Source organism: Lepidochelys kempii, chromosome 1 (assembly GCF_965140285.1).
Source record: "Lepidochelys kempii isolate rLepKem1 chromosome 1, rLepKem1.hap1, whole genome shotgun sequence".
In the NCBI taxonomy this organism is placed as follows: Eukaryota; Metazoa; Chordata; order Testudines; family Cheloniidae; genus Lepidochelys; species Lepidochelys kempii.
This window is the reverse complement of record NC_136380.1, coordinates 243,826,296-243,846,600: the sequence shown is the minus strand read 5'-3', so window position 1 is coordinate 243,846,600 and position 20,305 is coordinate 243,826,296. Positions and strand designations below refer to the sequence as shown.

At 47.2% G+C, this 20,305-nt stretch overlaps 1 protein-coding gene across 1 annotated transcript in view; it reads right to left on the bottom strand.

The window, feature by feature from the left end:
• The window catches only part of LOC140901703 (sodium- and chloride-dependent GABA transporter 1), a 33,798-nt gene that overhangs the window by 9,988 nt on the left and 3,505 nt on the right, over positions 1-20,305 (bottom strand). The window contains exons 2-9 of the mRNA XM_073321001.1: positions 17,906-18,037; positions 16,933-17,033; positions 11,321-11,430; positions 10,746-10,878; positions 9,676-9,810; positions 5,769-5,872; positions 5,190-5,314; positions 3,701-3,813 (exon numbers count right to left, since the gene is read on the bottom strand). Coding sequence (XP_073177102.1) covers positions 3,701-3,813; positions 5,190-5,314; positions 5,769-5,872; positions 9,676-9,810; positions 10,746-10,878; positions 11,321-11,430; positions 16,933-17,033; positions 17,906-18,037 — 953 coding nt within the window. The remainder of the gene's footprint in view (positions 1-3,700; positions 3,814-5,189; positions 5,315-5,768; positions 5,873-9,675; positions 9,811-10,745; positions 10,879-11,320; positions 11,431-16,932; positions 17,034-17,905; positions 18,038-20,305) is intronic.

Genomic DNA, 20,305 nt, shown 5'->3' with positions numbered 1-20,305 from the left:
AAGCACATGTTGAAAGTTAAAGATGTGCCTAAGTGCTTCACTGAAATGGCCCTTGTGGCTCAATTTTGTAAAGGTATTTAGGTGTTGTGCCGCTTAGCACTGCAATGCCTGGCTGATTGAGGAGTCTAAATCCCCTTGAGAGCCGACAGGATTTAGGGTTTTAAGTGCCTAAACCCCTTTGGAAAATGAGATTTAGGCTTTTAAATCAGTTAGGTGTTTCGACACTGAGTGCAGCAACACCTTACTGGCCAAACACCCCCCACTTTCATGGGCTTTGGTTTTCTTGGCAGCTCAAACATGACCAGAACATAAACCTCAATCTTAGCTTCCCAGCTTGGGTGTCCCTCCAGGCCCAACTCTGGCCTCTCTCCAGGGAACCACTCCCACCTCCCTTCTAGCCCAGCTGCAATAATGAGCTGCACCTGCGACAATGAGCCAGCAGAACTTCAGCAGCCCTCTGAAGGGGTCTAGCACCTGTTAAGGGTGGGGTTTGACTCAAGAGCCTTCCCACCTTGCTACACCTGGCCTGGACTAAGCAGTCATGGACTGGGCTGCTGACCGTCCTGCAGAAGATGTTCCTGTGCACAACCAACGCTTTCTGAGAACATGTGGGGCCTAATTTTCAAAAAAGGCAACCTGAAGTATTTGTGCAATTGCACACTTGCATTTGTGTGCTCAGTTATAGCAACACATGCAAATCAGGAGCCTGTGTGTACTAATAACTAGCCAGGCACCTACGTACCTACCTATTTGCATGCACAGTTGTTACTGCACATGCAAAAGTAGGCATATTTTTTGCAGGCATTGTGGGTTCCACGCTATGCGTGTAAATCATATCCTGAATGAGTAAATCTCCAGTATGCAGACAGAAACCCTCAACATCTATTTATCTGTTTTTCTAAATGCTTGTTTTGCTTTTGATGCCTCACACACCCCTTCCCCAGGCACTGACAGCCCCCAAAGAGCTCCGTGCCCTGTGAGACTGACAGTCATATGGGACTCTAAGACTTTCATGTGATATTTGAGATGCAAAGGCATCAATAATTCCACACAGTGCTTAGGAGCCTTATTGTCATGTATTGAACTATTTACGAGAGCCGAGTGAACGATCCACAGAGAATAGTTCTTTCAGTGAACTTAGCTACTTTGGGAACATTTACTCATTATTTGAGATTGTTTGCCAAATAATATCAGCAATAAGTCCTGGTCTGAGCTGTTCAATGGGAGCATTCAGCATGTGAAACTCCAGCAGGGTTGATTAGATTTGATTGGACACAAGGTGTGACAGTTTGGGGAATATGTCCATGTCCATTTATGAATTTCATGTCATTTTATGAATGTTGTCTGTAATTGCAACCAGTTTTTGTAGATCAGATCAGTAATTGTAGATCAGATCATCCATTTTTCAGCATTTTGTAGCAGAGAGGCTATGTAGGGGTGAGGGGAGGGAGGAAGGAAGATGTGATGGAGCAATCAAGGGCCATCAACACTGAGCAAATTTCCCTTGCTCAAACAATACGGTTTCTGCCAGCAGGGCCTTTGGCTTTGAATGGACTCTCTTCACAGAAATCTGTCTGGGGAGAGGGGGAGCTGGAATCCCACCACTCCCCCCATCTAATCTAGTCTTTTTGACAAGGTAGCTGCTTTCTAAGCCAAGGAAGCCATTTCATCGCCAGGAACAGAAGGCAAGCTACAGTGAGTGGAGGAAGGAAGGATTTTACCTCCCCTAAGGCCTTGAACCAAACCCAGAACTCACAAACAAAACTCTATTGTGCTTTTTAAGAGTAAGGTGTGTGTGTTTATGTTTAAGAAATCCCTTTGCTAAGCCTGTGTTTCCTTGTTTTACTGACACATTGCCCTTAAAGGGGTTAACTAGAAACCAGAGCTTCCACCACCAGGTGGGCTCTTCAGGGAACTTGTCTAAGTCTTGGTCTACACTTAAAATTTCAATCAACATAGATACAGCGCTCAGGGGTGTGAAAAATCCACACCTCTGAGCACCATAGCTAAGCCAACCGAACCCCAAATGTAGACACGACAAGGTTGACAGAAGAATTCTTTCATCAACCTAACTACTGCTGCTCAGAGAGGTGGATTACCTACAGCAACAGAAAAACCTGTTCCATCGCTGTAGGAAGCATCTGCTCTATGGCTACTATGTCACTAACTGGACCCAGGGGCTAGGAAGCATGTAGGATTCAGCAATCCGATCCCATCACAACAGGCTGGTGTCCCTCCAGGGAGTGGGACTAGATCAGGCCATGGCACAAGGTTTCCCTATAACTTGTGGGCTTTCTCCTGCACTGCCCCATATGCACAGAATGCCCTCCCAGAATTAACTGGGAAGGGCACTACCATCTTCCCCTTCCAAACCTACTGCTTCTGTAAGCCTTTCAAGGAATCAACCAGTGTCTGGTGGGTTGGCTGTGTCACTCAGGAATAGCTGGTATTTCCTTTGATAAAGTAAGCCGACTTGCCTGTGTCTTTACTATACCCGGTACAATAGGGCCAGGAGCTACTGTAGTACAAAGACATCCTGGTGCCTTAGAGACTAACCAATTTATTAGAGCATAAGCTTTCGTGACGAAAGCTTATGCTCTAATAAATTGGTTAGTCTCTAAGGTGCCACAAGTCCTCCTTTTCTTTTTGCGAATACAGACTAACACGGCTGTTACTCTGAATCCTGGTGCCTGTGTTCTCTGACTCTGAGTGGTATCTCTTGGAATCAGGTGTCCCAGGTGAATACTCAAAATTACTATTGCCTTCTATAAATATTCTCTAGTATTTGCCTAAAATTTCCCTTGTACGTGAAGATCTGCCCAAAATGGAGGATCTCATTTTTGAGTGTGAGAAATCACCCCATACAGGACATACATTCCCTGTAAGCAGCCACCCAGCAGGCTATTAAGTACCACGCAGTTCAGGTATCCCTCCCACAACTGTCGTGTGCTCCCCCTGCCCTGGAGCCACTCCCAGGAGCCTTCCGCTTGCTGTGCAGAGTGGGGAGGGGAAGGGAAAAAAGGCAGGGCAGCGTGCTGATGTCAGGGTGTCCCCCTGCCCCTGTACACCATCTCCACAGAGCCGTGGGGGACACACAACAAGGCTCAGGATGGAGAGGGCTTGCTGGCAGCTGCTGCTGTGTCTGAACTTGTTGATCTACTTAAAAGGGTGGCATACTTAAAGGGGCAATGTGCTCCTCTGTCTCTCTCTCTCTCTCTCTCTCACACACACACACACAAAATTACATTGTTGTGTCACACACATACACTCTGTCTTTCACACTCACCTCCCAACACATACTTGTTGTTGTTGTTACTTCTTGATACTTCTTTCAAAGTGTGTTATTTTAGTGTTTTGACTAAAAAATTTCACAATTTTTATTTCTCTCTTACGCTTAAATTTAATTCTTTGAGTAGTGAGTTCTAAAATGCTTAACTTGTCCTGGCTGGAGTAATTATCCCTGTGGTAACTTTTTAAAAATATATATTATATCTAGATTTTTGGTTTCTTCTGGTGGCGCACATCTGCACATTACCTTGATATGGTGCACATAACAAAATTCATTCTGCACATGGATAGAAAAAATTAGAGGGAATACTGTACAGGACTGACAGAAGAGGACAGACAACTATCATCTGGGGTGGTTCTTATCTAACCACAGCTTTGCTTCTTGCCCACTTTCCCCGGTGTGTTGTCTCACCTGGCTGTCGAGGCCTAACATCATTAACATGGAGAAGAAGAGAATCGACCAGAGAGGGGACATGGGCAGCTGCGTGACAACCTGTGGGTAGGCAAGGAAAGCCAGTCCTGGACCTACCAGAATGAAAACATATTGAATAATTTACGTTTCTAAAGAGCTTTAACAATGAGGCATGTCAGAGCTCAGTATGACTATTAAACCGAGCGATGGCAACAGCAAAAACTTGCCAATATTTTAATATGGGCTCCATGAAAATCTGCCCCCTTGGTCTGTGCTGCACAAAGGAGGGGTGAGGGACTTGACAATCCATTCATCTTTTCCCCCATTTAAACAACAATGCCATTTTGTTACCATCATCAATGATGCAGGAACAGACTGGGGGATCAAACGTTTTCCTGGAAATGCGTATACTTTGTTACTGACATATACACTGAGAATGAGAGTTGATCAAACATTTTCCAACAGGATTTTTTTCGGTCCCAAAATGCCATTTCGTCAAAATTGAAACTTTCTGGGGGAACATGTCAATTGCAAAGAAATTTAGTCTGGGGGAAAAAATTGAAAAAAACTCACCTCTTTGATAAGGTTGAAAATGGAATTCAGAACAAAAATGTCAGAATTTCCCACAAAAAGGAAACGTTGAGCTTCAGCCAGCTCTTGTAAGAATACTGATCGTATCAGAGCTTAGCTACTCCGTGGGAAAGCTCTAACAAAGGGCTATACCCGTAAAGAGCCTCCTTAAGTGCACCAGTCCTGAACAATAGACAATCTAGGTGTAGAACAACAACAAACCTCAGAATTTCCTGTGTTGGGAACCTGAGTGGAAAGAGCACCTGAGTCTATCAGGAATAAGCTTCCCAAATTCCTCTGGGACCCAGGCCATTCCTCACATCTGTTCAGCTTGACAAAGAATTTGCCAAATGGCTCGTTCCCAGTCTCCTGAGCCATCCAGTCCTACAACTCTGTACCATCTCAGGAAATTGAATTACACACTTGCGCCCCAGTCAGGAAAGCTCAGTGAGAACCATGCTGATTCACAAAATGCTATTCACTATATATTACATTCTGAAAATTTGGAACCTGTTTTCTTTTTGGAGGTCATTTTCACTCACTTCATGGGCCAGATCGTCTGTCGTGAAAACTGGCATTGCTGCATTGAGGGCAGTGGGGCTCTGGTCTTGTAAGTTTAATAAAATTAGTTGTGCACGATATATAAAAATTCTCCTCCAAAACTGGCCTTATTCTCCTCTCATTTACACCACTGTAACTCCATTGAGCTTCAATGGAATTACAAAGGGTACGAGTTTGCAGTGTTGTTAGGGTAGGGGGAGAAACAGAGGCTAGAGAGGTGAAGTGACTTGTCCAAAGTGACATAATAGATCAGTAACAGAGTTGGAAATAAAACACATCTTTCCTGACCCCCATGCCAGTGGCCCACCCACTGGATCACATTTCTAGTCTGAACACTACACATGCAATGTCTGCTTACCTGACGATGCAAGTTCAGCGATTGACTTCTTGGTAATGTGACCCATGAAGCCAACAATGGAGAAAATGACAAATCCTGCAAATATGCTGGTGGTGGAATTTATACAGCAGACAATGATTGAGTCTCTGGAAAAGCAAACACAGATGGGAGAAAACCTTCTGCATTTCTGGTCAAGTCAGCTAATCAGAACAGGATTAGAGTTAGGGGATGAGGTGAGGGTGAAAATGAGGCCTGAGGAGGCAAGTTACCATGCTGTGGACAGATGACAGTGAGAGGTGAAGGTCAGAAGTGGGGTGGGTAACTTGGTGATGTCCTTGGTGATGTGGCCAGAAGACATTCAGATATGAAGACCGGTGGTGAGGCCTGGGTTGCATGCTGGTGAATTACAGACCGTACAACATCAGGTACTATGGCCCAGATTGTGAACCCCTTACACTGGTGAGTAGTTACTCACAGGAGTAGTCTCGGTGACTGCAATGGGAATACCCCTGTGACTAAACGCTTACCAATGTCACACAGGGGTTCACAGTTTGCCTCTGTGAGTCTTTCTGCTTGTAGAGGTATTTGAAGAATACTGACTTGTATACATTGTTATGGAAGGAGTTATAGCTTCCCAGGGCAATCAGAGATCCCAACCCCAGTCCATAGGAGAAAAAGATCTGTGTGGCTGCATCCATCCAGACCTGCGAAGGAAGAACAGGCCAGGACTCAGTATTCCATAGCACTGTCAGGCACATTCTGCATAATCCAGTCTGTCCACCTAGCTCTCTAGATCTTCTTTGAACAATATTTTATCGTGTTTAAAGCAGGTAACAGGGGAAGTATGGCAGGTAGAAAAGTCGAAATATTGATTTTGATGAAGCTTTAGGTAAGAGACTACAGTGACATACTCCAGAGATGAACGTCAATGTCCCTATCAACAGGCCTACGACTCCCTTCGGGATGTGCAGTATTGACTCCTATGCTGTTTAGCTAGGACAGAAGAGCCTGCTGCAGTGAGACTCCCAGGTTGCTTGCACAGCTCCTGCAGCAGCTAGCAGGAATAAAAATCAGTGCTGGAGATGGGCCCTAATTAGCATGTTCCCGCCCCATCTCGCTCTTAGCACTAAACTCTGATCTAAACTCTGCAACTAAATCCCAGTCTAATCTCTGCAACGCAGGCTCTGCTCTTGTCTGTCACTACTGAGGAGAGAACCTCAAATGATTTTAAATTTGGGTTCCTTTCACATAAACACCTACAAAGTTGGCTGCTTATCCAAACTAACCAGAGCTTCTGGGGCCAGCACAGCAGGACTGGAAATCTCACGAGAACAGGCCTTCACACTTGATTTCCACTACTTCCCGCTCCCAGAAATGCCAGGAGAACAGCTCTTCTCCCCCTATTTTAGCACTTCCAGAGTCAGCCTGAACTCAGAAGTACAGAGACAGGTGGAGATGAACAGTAATGGAAGAAAACTGTTAAGGGCCAGATTGTGCTTTAAGACACTAGCCTGTGTTGTATGGGGGTAGGATTCCCAAGTGGAGCTCAGGGAGACATGTTACCTCATGGAAGTATAACCCACACACCTCCTGGCACTGAGACCACTTAGAAAGAGAGAGATTAATGTGTTTGCTCGACAGCCTTAGGTAAGAGCCAGTTAGGTTTTAGCAGATGCAGTAAGGTCTCATGCACTAAGCTCCAGAGGCCGCAGGTTCGATCCAGCCCACCAGGATCTGTAGGTGTTACAGAAGCATAATGCCTCTTGTACTCGGGGGAATGCACCTCCATATGGGAAGAAGAAACGAGCACACCCCTCCAAAGCAAGCTAGCAATACAGGTTAGGGGAGGAGGTGGGGGGGACAGCCTTTGCTTCTCCTTGCTCTTTTTGGGGTTGCTAATGTCCCAGAGGGTTCTAGCAGAGAGCAGTCTCTGTGCTTGGGAGATGCACAGTAATAATACCTAGCTCTCATATAGCACTTTTCATCAGCCACAAGAAAGGGAGATCTTCTTGTGCCTTCCCCAACTTGCAAACACATCAAGAGCCAGCTGCAACCTGGCTCTAAATGAACATCCCAGAATCCTTACAATACTTTTGTAAGCAGTGTCAGGATGAGCTCCACCCTGACATCTGGTGGTGAGGTGTGGCAAGTTGTGGAAAAGAACTTCAGGGGCCGATCTCATTTGCATAGGCACACCCACCACGCCTAGAATGAGACCATAGCTGCCCAAATGGTCACTTTGGCTGCTGTGGGATCCCCAGTGTCTCTGTTATTGGGGCAGGAAGAATAAATTGCTATTACCCTGATTATGGGAACTGTGCTTGGAACTGTACGTGGCCTTTTGTTATGATGGAGGGATTCACCATCAACTAAGTAGCACTCGCTAGGCAAGGGTCATGGGTTCCAAAACTGTGTGAATGGAGAGAGGCTGGGGACAAGTATTAATACTTGGTGGCATGGGCCCCTTGGTGAGGGCCTTACATGCTGATTGCACTTCCTCCTCTCTCCACTGTGGAATATCAGAGCTAATTTTGATTTCATTAGAAGTCTAGTTATAGGCTGCTGAGCTCACTTTGGGCTGACAGTGCACCAGCACTGGGGCTCCCCTACTATAAGCTGAATTCACCTAAGAGCTGAAATCACTGAGTGTTGTGTTAAGTAGTGGGGGAGCCTGAAGATATATTGTGGAGCAATTTGCGGGACGGCTGGTGAAGCAGTTCGACGCGGAGCAGTGTGTGGATGGCAGGAGCTGCTTGTGGGCCGTGGAGCTGAGTGAAGGAGTTCGTGGGGCGGCTGGCGGAGCGGAGCGCAGCTGAGTGAAGGAGTTCGTGGGGCGGCTGGCGGAGCGCAGCTGAGCGAAGGAGTTCGTGGGGCGGCTGGCGGAGCGGAGCGCCGCTATGGAGCTATGGGGCGGTCAGCTTCAGATCACGTAAGGTGCCTCTTACCCCTGTCCCATTTCCACCCAGATTGGGAGGTAAAGCTCCGCCGATAAACTTTCGAACTCTGGGGCTGCCCTGACCAGGGACAGAGACTTTTGGGGCATTGGACTTTTGGGACTTTGGGTGATTTTGGATTGCTGGACTCAAGAACCAAAGGGAAAGGACACGCCCCAATTTGCTTGGGGTGGGTTTTTGCTCATGGGTTGTGTTATGAATCCTGTTGGGGGTGTTTCCCCAACATAATGCCACATTGTTTCTCTCTGTTATTAAAAGGCTTTTGCTACACTCAGACTATGTGCTTGCGAGAGGGGAAGTATCGCCTCTTGGAGGCGCCCAGCGGGGGTGGTATATATTTGTCCCAGGTCACTGGGTGGGGGCTCGAGCCGGTTTGCATTGTGTTATTGGAATGGAACCCCTAGATATTGAACCCGGCCCTTGTTGCTGCCAACTCTGACGGGCAGAAGGGTTACACTTTGGTTCAGGTTTTGGTTCCAGAAATGGGCACAGACTGGGGGGGGGGGGGGGCTGAGATTGTGTCTTATTATTCTGAATCATTTTCTCCACCTCACAATGCAAGGGGAAGGGAAGGGGTCTCCGGAACATCTGTACTTAGAGCAGGAGTGTCAACAGTTGCCTTTTATCACAAGTCTCACCATAGCTGGTGTGTCTTCTTAAAGCCCCAGCTCCTGAAGTCAGCGGATTACATGAGAATCTCAGCTTTCACTGTTTAGAAGTTGTAGTTTCTAGCCTGCATAGTTGCAGAGAAAAGCTGGAAAATGTGGCCCCTGTGTAACTTAAAGGCCCCAAACCCAGGGGGCTAATAAAAAGAACACAGAAGGTGTTTTTTTATATATTTATGGCATGATGTTTAAACCAATCTTGTAATTTTTCTGAGGGGAGCCTTACTCATGGGTTGGCAATACTGTTACAGTGCAGTGGTTCCTACAAAGAAGGATCACTGGGAGCTCTACACAAACAGGACTATTCAGTTGTCACCACTTGTGCATGGCCAGCAACCTCACAGACCTCGAAGGAGTTGTTACTCTATCACAGAGAGAAACTTGCCTTCTCAAGCATCTCTACTTCACTGGGCTTCCCACTGAGTAAGGCAAACAGTATATGGCTATCACTTGCCATTTAAACACTTCCACCTAAAATAACAGCTATGTCTGATGCTGAACTCGTAGCTACATCTAGCATTGCAGGTATGGGTAATATAGGGTTCCATTGCCTCCTCTACCTGGGACTGCACTATCCAACCCAAACAGCTGCCCCTAGAATAATCAGTGGAATGGAGCATCCGCATGTTGGAGGGTCACGTCTGCAGTCGGTGTAAATCAGCATCACTCCTTTGATAATACTACAGGATTTCAATGGAGCACGGCTGATCTACACCAGTTGTGGATCTGGCCCAGTTTTGTCTCTGACTGTGAAGACTCTGGCAACTGGGATTCTAAGACTCTAAGATGGGGAGGTTTTTTTTTTGTTATTAGAGAAACTTAAAATGTTCAAAGTGCCAAGGAACTTGAATACAGCAGTGCAAAAGCTTTAAACATTGCGGGACCCACCTCAGACTTAGAGAGTTTGCTGAAGTCTGGTGTGATGTAAAAGAGAATTCCCTCCTTGGCTCCCGGTAGAGTGACTCCACGGAAGAAAAGAATAATTAACATGAAGTAAGGGTAGGTGGCTGAGAAATACACCACCTGAGAGAGACAGAAAGGGAGACATTAGTTGTGTAGTGAGGCACTCACAGTCAGAGCTACAACAGTGACTTGATTCTCCTCGCTTCAGTGGGTTTACTCCTGATTTCCACTGATGTAAGTAAGAAGTGAACCGGGCTCTAAGGGCAGGTCTACACTACAGGGTTAAGTCGACCTAAGTGATGCAACTCCAGCTACGTGAATAACTGTTTTATTTAAATGATTCAAGTAATGCTAGTTTGCCTGAAGGTGCTTCCCCCACTTTTCTTGGGAGACTAATTCACAACCTAAGAAAGTTTACTGTGAAGAATTTTTTTTTGACATTCAGTCTAGATTACTCTTTTCTTAATGTCATCCCATCACTCCAAGTTACATCCTAGATAATATATCCCAGGAGCACCATTTTACCAAACTATTCAATTTCTCAGATGTTTCTTTTTTATGGTGCTGGTCTGTAATGTTATACACTAGGAAATAGCAATATGTTTCTGTTTCGAGGGCCATCCTTAAAACCCAACGTATGAGGTGAAAAGAGACCAGTGATTCTGGATGCTCAATTTCTAATCCCCTAAAATGACCTGAGTTTCAGAGAGTGGGTGCTTAGGGTGGGGCCCAGGCCCCTTTAGGTGTTTCAAGTTGGGCTTTGAAAGTCCTTTTTTCAAAGCTTGGCTTAAATTGTTCCAAAAGTCTGAAAGTTCAGTACTCAGCCTGGAGATTCTACGGTTAAGAAGTATTCTCTATGATTAGAATTCCGCAACTCCTGCAATTTTTACCACTGTGAAAGGTAAAGAATTTAATGGCACACACTCCAATTCCTCCTTGAAACACAGTAAACCCTAATTACAGGCACTCAAAATTGAATCTGGAGGACGTTTCAACATGAGAGATGAGTACAGTAATAAAAGGCAACACTGTATTGCTTGATTATTACAAAGTACCTTTCCAGTCCACTCTACTCCTTTCCAGATGGAGAAATAGACCAGAACCCATGCTAAAGCGAGAGTGCCAGCTAGGGGCCAGCGGATGTTACCTGGCTCCCCCAGGCCACCAGAAATCTGGTGCATGTTCCTCCTGCAGACAAAAGACATGGAATTAGAAAAAAGTATAATCTACAGAGACTGAGAGATTTCAGACACAGACAGAAGGAACGAAGGATTAGGGTGAGCCCAGATGCGGGCAGAGGGCACAAAAGGTGGGTGTGAGCCCAAACATCAGCAAAAGGCAAGAAGGTCAGCAAGACTATGAGATATAGTGTGAGGGACTGATGGAAGAAGGATGGATGATGAGAGGTGTTTTGACCCTCCTTGCCCTGTCTGAATGTTTAAATGCACATGAACCGGACATTTAGCCCCCTCTGGAGACAGAGAGCACTCATTCAGCATGGTCTGATGAACAACTTCATGTCTCCAACAGAGACTTTCAAAGCTACTCTCAAATGGATGAACAAGAACCCCCCATGAATTGATGAGATGGTCCCTGCAGTGGTGAAACCTGACTTAGGCTGGAGACATACTCCCAGAACTCGGTCACAGCGCTGGTCAGGTTGGTGGTATCATTGAGGGAGTAGTTGGAAAAGCATCTCTCTGTGTTCCAGGCATTGCCACAGCTTTGCCATGGCAGATCCTAATGGGAAGAGGAAGGAGAGGATAAAATTAGGGAAGCATGGCTCAGTTCTGTTCTCGAAATGCTCTCTTGCATCAGTCACTTATCCCTGTGTCATTGCCCTGTTATGGTTGAGAACATATTTGTTTGTTAAGCTGCTCCCATCTCCATTTGAATTAAAAAGTCACATTCTAACAACAGGATATTCTGTGGGTTGTGATGAGGGAATGTGAGGACTTTCTCGAGGGTAGGGGGTGTGCAGGGGGTGTGGAAGCATGAGGCGGGGTGGGGGGCAGGGTAGGAATGTAAGAATGTTCTGGGGGGTTGTGTAAACAGAAGGCCGGGTGGGTGGAGAAACTAGAATGTGAGGCCAGGTTGGCAGGGTAACTGTTGGAACAAGTTTCAGAGTAGCAGCCGTGTTAGTCTGTATTCGCAAAAAGAAAAGGAGTACTTGTGGCACCTTAGAGACTAACCAATTTATTTGAGCATAAGCTTTCGTGAGCTACAGCTCACTTCACTGAATGCATCCGATGAAGTGAGCTGTAGCTCATGAAAGCTTATGCTCAAATAAATTGGTTAGTCTCTAAGGTGCCACAAGTACTCCTTTTCTTGTTGGAACATGAAGACATCTGAGGTGTGTGGGGGGAACATGGAAACACAGGGAGAGGTAGCTGAAGTCATGAGGGCATGGCAAAGAGGAGTTGCAGCAGTACAAGGATGTACCAAGTAGAGGGTGGGACTGGGAAGCCATATTGGTGTGGGGAATGTGGGTGATGTAGGGAATATGAAAATGTATTGGGTGGTGGAAGGGACTATAGAATATGAGGACTGCAGGGAGCATCAGGACATGCTGGGGGGATTGTGGGGAACATGTAGACATAGTGGGGTAGGAGAGCTCAGGGATGTGATAGGGGAACTGTGGAGAACATGAGTGGAGATCCCAAGGGTCATGCTGTAGAGGTTGGGGATCACAAGGACGTTGGGAATATGAGGATGTACTGGGCAGACAACTGTAGGGAAAGGAGGACCATGCCAGAGCCCATGTGCAGCATGAGGGCGTGCTGGGGACCTGGGAAGAACACTAGGATGCACCTGAGGAACTGTGAGGAATGTGAATAGGCACTGTGATGTAGTGTAAGGAAGACAAAGATGTCCTGGGGGGGAACAGCCAGAAGCACCCGAGTGGGACTGTCAGGAATGCCAGGATGCACGGATGTCTGTGCATTGGGAACATGAGGGTGCACCAGTGGGGAGTGTAGAGGGAATGCCAGGGCATACCTGGGGAACTGTGAGAAATGTGAGGTCGTGCTTGGGAAGGCAAGGATGTGCTGGATAGACTGCAGAGAATGTGAAGATGTGATGGAGAGGGCTCTGTAGGCATCTCAAAGATATGATGGAAGGAGAGCTGTTGGGCATATGACCCTGTGCCAATATAAGGCAAGGAACAGGTAAAATATTTATGCCTGATCACCACAAAAGATCAAAGTTTACATGAAAGATTAAACCTTATTTATAAACTTAATACTATTAAAACAATTTTACATCAATGGCTTCATAGTTCCTAGTGCAGCATATAGGCAGGTGTATGGTCCGGAATGTTTGTGATACATCTGAATACTGGCACAAAACTTCTTGTAAAATTATCTTTCTTTCAGAAGGAGGTTTTGCTCTATTGAAAAGTGATTTATTCACATTTTGCTCTACATGACTCCTGGATAAGGAACAGTAGGTTCACTGCAATTTAAAAAGAAGTATCTTTTTTGGAGATTGGATAAATACAGATATATTAAAATGAAATATGTGCACGCAGACACACACACACACTTTATCTTCCTGGTAGAATTAGTCGATGGCAATGGTGATTAGTTAGTGATTTTTGGTGCCCAGATGTTTGGGAACACATCTTGAGACACTTGAAAGGGGTCTGAATGTCAGAGGCCAGGAGCTCAGCAGCCAGACGTGCAAGTCACTTTCCAGAATATTAGACAAAGTATTCCTTGAAATAATATCAGGCTATGATTAGGGCAATACCAAATCCTTAATAAAATGACATTAATTGCTTAAATGTTTAAAATTGCTTGTCACTGATTAATAGCTATTAATTAAACCAGGCACTCTCATGTTGCTTTTCATCATTCATCATTTCATCATCAAGTTCATTGGTTGAGGGATATCATATTTATAGTAACTGTAGCTTTTTGTTAGCCTCACCTGCAACTAATGGTTTGGTTTTATTGAACAAAAAATAAACATATGGCTTGAGTTTGAAATATTATTTGTACCTAGATTTATACCAGAGGTGGGCAAACTATGGCCCGCGGGCCACATCCAGCCCGCGGGACCGTCCTGCCCAGCCCCTGAGCTCCCGGCTGGGGAGGCTAGCCCCCAGCCCCTCCCCCACTGTCCCCTCTCCCCCGCAGCCACACTGCTGTGCAGGCAGGGCGGCTTGCGCCCACCCACCTCCCAGGCTTTCCAATAAGCCTGTCCTGCTGCTCTGAGCAGCATAGTAAGGGCTGGGGGAAGGGAGGTGTTGGATAAGGGGCAGGAGGTCCTAGGGGGCAGTCAGGGAACAGGGGGCGGTTGGATGGGGCAGAGGTTTGGGGTGGTGGGCAGGGGCGGTCAGGGAACAGGGAGCAGGGGAGGTTGTATAGGGGGTGGAGTCCCGGGGGGGGCAGTTAGGGGTGAGGGGTCCTGGGAGAGGGCGATCAGGGGACAAGGAGCAGGGGGGGTTGGATGGGTGGGCAGTTCTGAGGGGGGCAGTCAGGGGGCGGGCAGTGGGAGGGGGCAGATGGGGGCAGGGGCCAGGCTGTTTGCAGAGGCACAGCCTTCCCTGCCCAGCCCTCCATACCTTTTCGCAACCCCAATGTGACCCTTGGGCCAAAAAGTTTGCCCAGCCCTGATTTATAAAATTAAAAAGCCAATTTGTGTTGCACTTGAAAAGTCAGGTCTAAGGCCCCAATTCAGCAAAGCACTTCCGTGTGTGCTCATGTCCCTCCCTGTTCAGCACAGCACTTAAACACCCACTTAGGTCCCATTACAAATAATGGCTGATTTAGCATGTGCTTTCCTGACTTGGTGCGTCAGGGCATGTCTACACTGCAATGAAAAACCCGCAGCACTGAGTCTCAGAGCCTGAGTCAGTTGAGTCAGGTTCATGACACTCAGGCTGTGCGGCTAAAAATAGCAGTGTGGATATTTGGGCTCGGGCTGGAACCTGGGCTCTGAGACCCCACAAGGCAGGAGGGTCTCAGGGCCCAAGCTCCAGTCTGCACCCAAACATCTACACTGCTATTTTATAGCCCCACAGCCAGAGCCTTGGGAGCCTGAGGCAGCTGACCATATTCATCCCTGGTCTATTCACTTCAGTGGAGCGAACCCAGGGAGGAATATGTCTGGGCAGGACTGTGATTAAGGAGTTTCTGATGTGGCAGGGGTGGGAAATTGGGTGGTATTTATTTATTTAATTTATTTTTTTGTCCCACTTTATCTTACTCTAGAGCTGCAAAATTCAGACAGGGATCTGATTTAATGCTCCCTTGATCCAAATTTTGGGGATGCTCCAGTCTGAGATGTTGATTCAGACCCATCTCCACTTAATTTAAAGAAACTGATGGTATAGCTCTGATAATTCCTTGAATCAAATCTCCGATCTTCTGCATTCAGGCACATAAACCATCAGCTGTCCTGGTCATGTCTGCACTGCCTGGGTGCACAGGCAGCACCGACTGAACTCCCAGAGTCCCTGTCCCAAGGCGCAGTGGGCTCAGGAGGGAAGCTGGGACGCCTTCTCCAGGTGCACACTCTTCTTTTGTGGTTGTAAAGCAGGGGTGGGCAAATTTTTTGGCCCGAGGGCCACATCTAGGTAGGGAAATTCCATTCAGGGCCATGAATGTAGGGCTGGGGCAGGGGTTGGGGTGCGGGAGGGAGTGCGGGGTGTGGGAGGAGGTTTGGGGTGCAGGAGGGGGCTCAGGGCAGGGGGCTGGGGTGCAGAAGGGGTGTGGCAAGGGGCTAGGGGAATCAGGGCAGGGGGGTGGGGTGCAGGATGGGTTCAGAGTGCAGGCTTCGGCCCGGCGCTGCTGACCTTGATCAGCTCCGGGGTGGCAGCGGCATGCAGTGGGGCTAAGGCAGGTTCCCTGCCAGCCTTGGCCCTGCGTCGGGAAGTGACCAGCATGTCTGGCAGTGGCTTCTGGGGGTGGGGCAGGCGGCTCTGTCGCGCACTGCCCTCGCCTGTGGGTACCACCCCCAAAGCTCTCATTGGCCATGGTTCCCCGTTCCCAGCCAATGGGAGCTGTGGGAAGCGGTGCCTGAGGGTGAGGGCAGTGCTCAGAGCCCTCTGCCTGCCCCTTCCCCCAGGGGCTGCAGGGATGTGGTGCCGGCAGCTTCTGGGAGCAGCACGGGGCCAGGGCAGGCAGGGAGCCTGCCTTAGCCCAGCTGCGCCATGGTGCTGGCAATCCCATGGGCTGGATTGAAAGCTCTGATCCGCCGGATCTGGCCCACAGGCCATAGTTTGCCCTCCTGTGTTGTAAAGTCTTGTTCAGGAATATGTAGGGGATCTACCTGGACCACAACAACTGACACTTGTACAATTTGCTCGTGTGGGGTTAAGAGAGAACAACAAGTACTGCAGGTGTTCAGAAGGCACTGGAGACTACACACACATGGTTTGGGAGTGCTAAGCAATAAGAACATTTTGACAAATGGCTTCACAGATGTTGGAAAACATAATCAACTAAAAACTGAAGCTGGACTGAACTATGGTACATGTACAACATTTTAGCAGGCGTGTCTAAACGAAATAGAACCCCACAGGACCCATGGAATTAGATATCTTTATGTCTATGGATTGGTAAGGGAGCTCTGCTCTGTCATTAGATTGATAAGAATGGTTCAGTTGTGAAGAAATGTACTTCAGACTCGAGGCTCCATTCTGACCTCGTATACACTGGCACAAGGTCCCAATTCAGGAAAGCATCTCGTTGCAGTCAATGGGACTGAAGCCTATGCTAGAAGTCATTTGCTTACATGCTGTCATACTTAGGGGATAGATGTAAGCACATGTTTAAGTGCTTTTCCACTGGAATCAATGGAACGGGAGCAGTGTAAATGGGGTCTAATTAGGTTCACAACCAAGCCCATGGTAATGAGACAATCTCATGAAGAAGCCATTTTTGAAACACATCGCTATTACCGTGACTGGCGCTCTCTGACTATGATAGACAGAAAGGAGAATGTGAAAGGCTGTGGGGCAGAGGGACAGATTTTTAAGATTTATAAAGGGAGCATAACCCCTAAAAGAAAAATATCAGCACACAACAATGCAGAACAGTTGATATCATAGAATGTGTCAGCAACGGATCCAGCAGCAACATTCAGCGAGCCTTTGCACAATCTGTAAGCTGTATGTTGTATATTTCATGGCACAGACAGCAAGTAACATGTTAAACTCCACATTTTATGAGAGAAACAGGAACTGCAAAAATTACACTGAGCCAATTAAGGTTTATAGAAATGGCTGAAACTCACTGCAGTGAAAGAGTTGAAGAGATAGTACAGTGCCCAGGCAATGATGACAATGTAATAGATATTCAGCCAGAACGAGAGAACCACAGCAGCCAGGCCCACTCCTAGGAGAGAAGAAACAGAGCATGTTCAACACAAGCCATCCAAAGTCTATGGAGTTGTATTGAGCAGATGGATACAAGCCTCCTGTGCTGAAGTGGGGATGGCAAGCTGAGAAGTGACAGCACAGAGGAGAGACGAAGGTTTGTACACCTAGGAAAAGTGAATCGTCTCACAGAGATCAGTAAGTGACAGTGCACCGTGCCTCAAGTTCACTGATCAGCCAGTGAAGGCTTGTTCGGACGTCATGCCTCTCTCCCATGTTTCAAAGATTGAATGGTGGTGTCTTTCAGTATCCTGCTAGCAGAACTGTATGTGTGGAGCTCTATGAAAACCAAAGAGGGGGAACCAGCTGTGTCTCTGCCTGCTCCTGTAGTTGAATTAGTCTCCCAATAAAAACACTTATTATTCTAATTCACCAGTAGCCTCCCATATGTTGTTACTGCAAACACAACAGGTTTACGCCCAACTGGTAGACAGCCAACCTTTTAGTGTACAGTAAACAGGGTTCTGCTGGTACAGAGCAGCACAGTCCTCCCCGCCAACTTACTGCATCTCGTTTTAAGTACAATCCCGATGTGCCAGGTGGCTCCATTCAGTCATTTGCCTCCATCAAGGCAGTGTTGTCTACCTGAGCGTTTTGTCACTATCGAAGGTCATTCAAACAGAGGGCTGGAGTGTTATTGATGTCTAGACACCATGGTGAAGGGGACCCTACAAATACCATAGATCAGATGTAACAGTCTCCAGAGACTCACCACCCATTCCCCAAGGGTTTATGTCCCAGTCCCTGAGGTTTTGCTTCCCATTTCAGTAAATGGTTTCAGCTCTAAAGCTAGATATAGGGCATCAGCATCATGGACTTACAGTACAGTACCTTTGAACATAGGCGCTAATTTCCAGACCCCCAATCCACCAACAGAGGTATACTGGCCAAGAGCTGTCTCCAGCAGGAAGAGAGGAATCCCAGCAAACACCAGTGTCAGAAAATAGGGAATCAAGAAGGCCCCTGGAAGAACAAACAGCTGTTAGCAGCAGGTTCTGCAAGGTCTCATCACCACAAGACTTTTTGGGGCCCTGGCCACCTCTTCTCCACAAGAAATGTAAAGCTCAGCTCATAGTTACTGCACAAAACCCTGGGCTCACGTTGCAATCCCAATGCTCTGTTCCAGCTCCAGTTCTCAAGCTAAGATGCCACCCCCAGCTTTGATCCCTCTGTTTGATGGTGGACAAGGGTGTTCCGTGGTGGCTGTTAAATTACTATTTGGACTGTATCTTTCTCTGTCACTTCTTTCTTCTCACATCTCCATCACCCTCTACCCCAGCACCCATGTGCCGATCTGACATATCAGTCTAGATATTTATACCATTCTCTTCAACGTGATATCTGAGACCAAGGCAAGAAAACAAACAGGAACTGGTAGTTCATGGGCGATTTGTTCTCTCTCTCTCCCAACCAGGCCAACAGCAGACAGGAGTCTTTGGCATGAGCCATTAGTTTATTTGTTAGCTATTGTTTTATTGTTGTAGAAAGCTAGGGCAAACCAGCTGGGTCTTACAGCGGGACCCGCCGGCAGTGAGATTTGAGGTCAGTCAGATTTCTCGAGGAAGGCAGTTCTGCAGGCATGGGATGGCTGTTGAGAAAAGCTCAGACTCCAGCTTTCGCAGGTCTAACACAGGTTGTAGAGATGTCCATTGCCCTTAGGATGGATACTGTCACAGAGGGTCCTAATTGTGTAGAGAGCAGTGGTTGCTCAGCTACCTCAGACCCAAACCCCTGAGCTCTGAAGATTTGCACCATGACTTTGAACGGGCACTCTGTTTAGTGAGGTGGGAGTGACATGACTGGGGCACTGCAGTGGTACACTCCTGCCTCCCAGGGTCACTTAGCAGAGCGCTGCTGCATTCTGGATTAGCTGGGGGGTTTTTCCCACAGAATTTGCATATTCAGTCTCAGGTATAGGGGTTTGCAATAATCAAGCCTGGACATCCTGAAATCATGGATCATTGTGGCTGGGTCCATCTCTGACAGTATTGGGCTCCACCAAACCACTAGGGATGGCCCTGCAAAGACACATCACATCAGTTAGGACTGCTGACTAAGTGGGTAAACAGCTGAGGCCCAACGGGAGCTGAGAAACAGCTGAGCACCATAGTGGGAAGTTGGCTTCAAGTCCCTTTACATGGGTCTAGGGCAGTGACTCAGGAACATAAGTTGGCAGCAGGTGGCAGGGGGACACAATCAGTGTGCTGTGGGCAAGCAGCTTGATGGCTGTGAGCTTGAACTTCCAGCTGGCAAAAAGCGCCGGCTTTCATATTCAACAACATCTTGACTAAAAAAAAATTATCCAGCACTGTCATAGAAACGTGTCAATCAGCATCCCTACAGCATTCTAGCTAGCAATGGATGCCCGCAAGCCAGAAATCAAAGTCAAGCCTTCAAAGAACTTTGGGAAAGGTCAGATCCAATCTCTGAGGCTATTAGTATTTATTCATATTGTAGTAGATCCTAGACATGCACAAAACAGTGATCGGGGCCCTGTCGGGCTAGGTGCTATACACACAGGTAACAACAAGTGGTCCCTGCCCTACAGGGCTTCCATTCCTCTCTCTGTGATGGGCTGACCTAGACCAGCAGATACAAAAACCCCTTTAATTGGGGGGAAATTCAAATTCAGACCTAAGGCTTGATCTGAGCCCCACAGCTCTAGCCTTTCTCTAATTACATAGCCACTCTGGTGGGGCCACCAGCTGAGAAAGGACTCTATAATCAGGCGCTTATGACACAGGCAGGCCATTTGTCTAGTTTTCAGCCAGACCACCCAGTTTTTGTATGGTTTGTTTCCTGTCCAGTACTGTTATAAAATTGGTATCACTCACAGAAGACACCATTGTGCAGAGTGTGCTGCTCCGCCCCTGCAGTGTGTGAGGTCACACAGGCTGGGGCAGGATCACCCAGGGAGGGGTGGAGACAAACAAGGCGATGTCCTGTATTCTGGGGTTGCATCATTGGCCACCCTATTATAACATTCTGAGAGGAAAATTACACCTTGGGCTGAAATGGTTTGGAGAAATGTTGGTAAAATTCAGCGTGCTCATTTTTAGTTCTGAGCGCAAAACCAAATGGATGGGACTCGGGAGATCTGGGTTCCGTTCCAGTGTGATCTGGGGCAAGTCAGTCTCTGGGGGATGAAAATAATCTTTCCTTACTTCCTTGCCTTATTTGCCTTCTCTATTTAGATTTAGCTGTTTGGAACAGGGACCGGGTTTGTTCTGC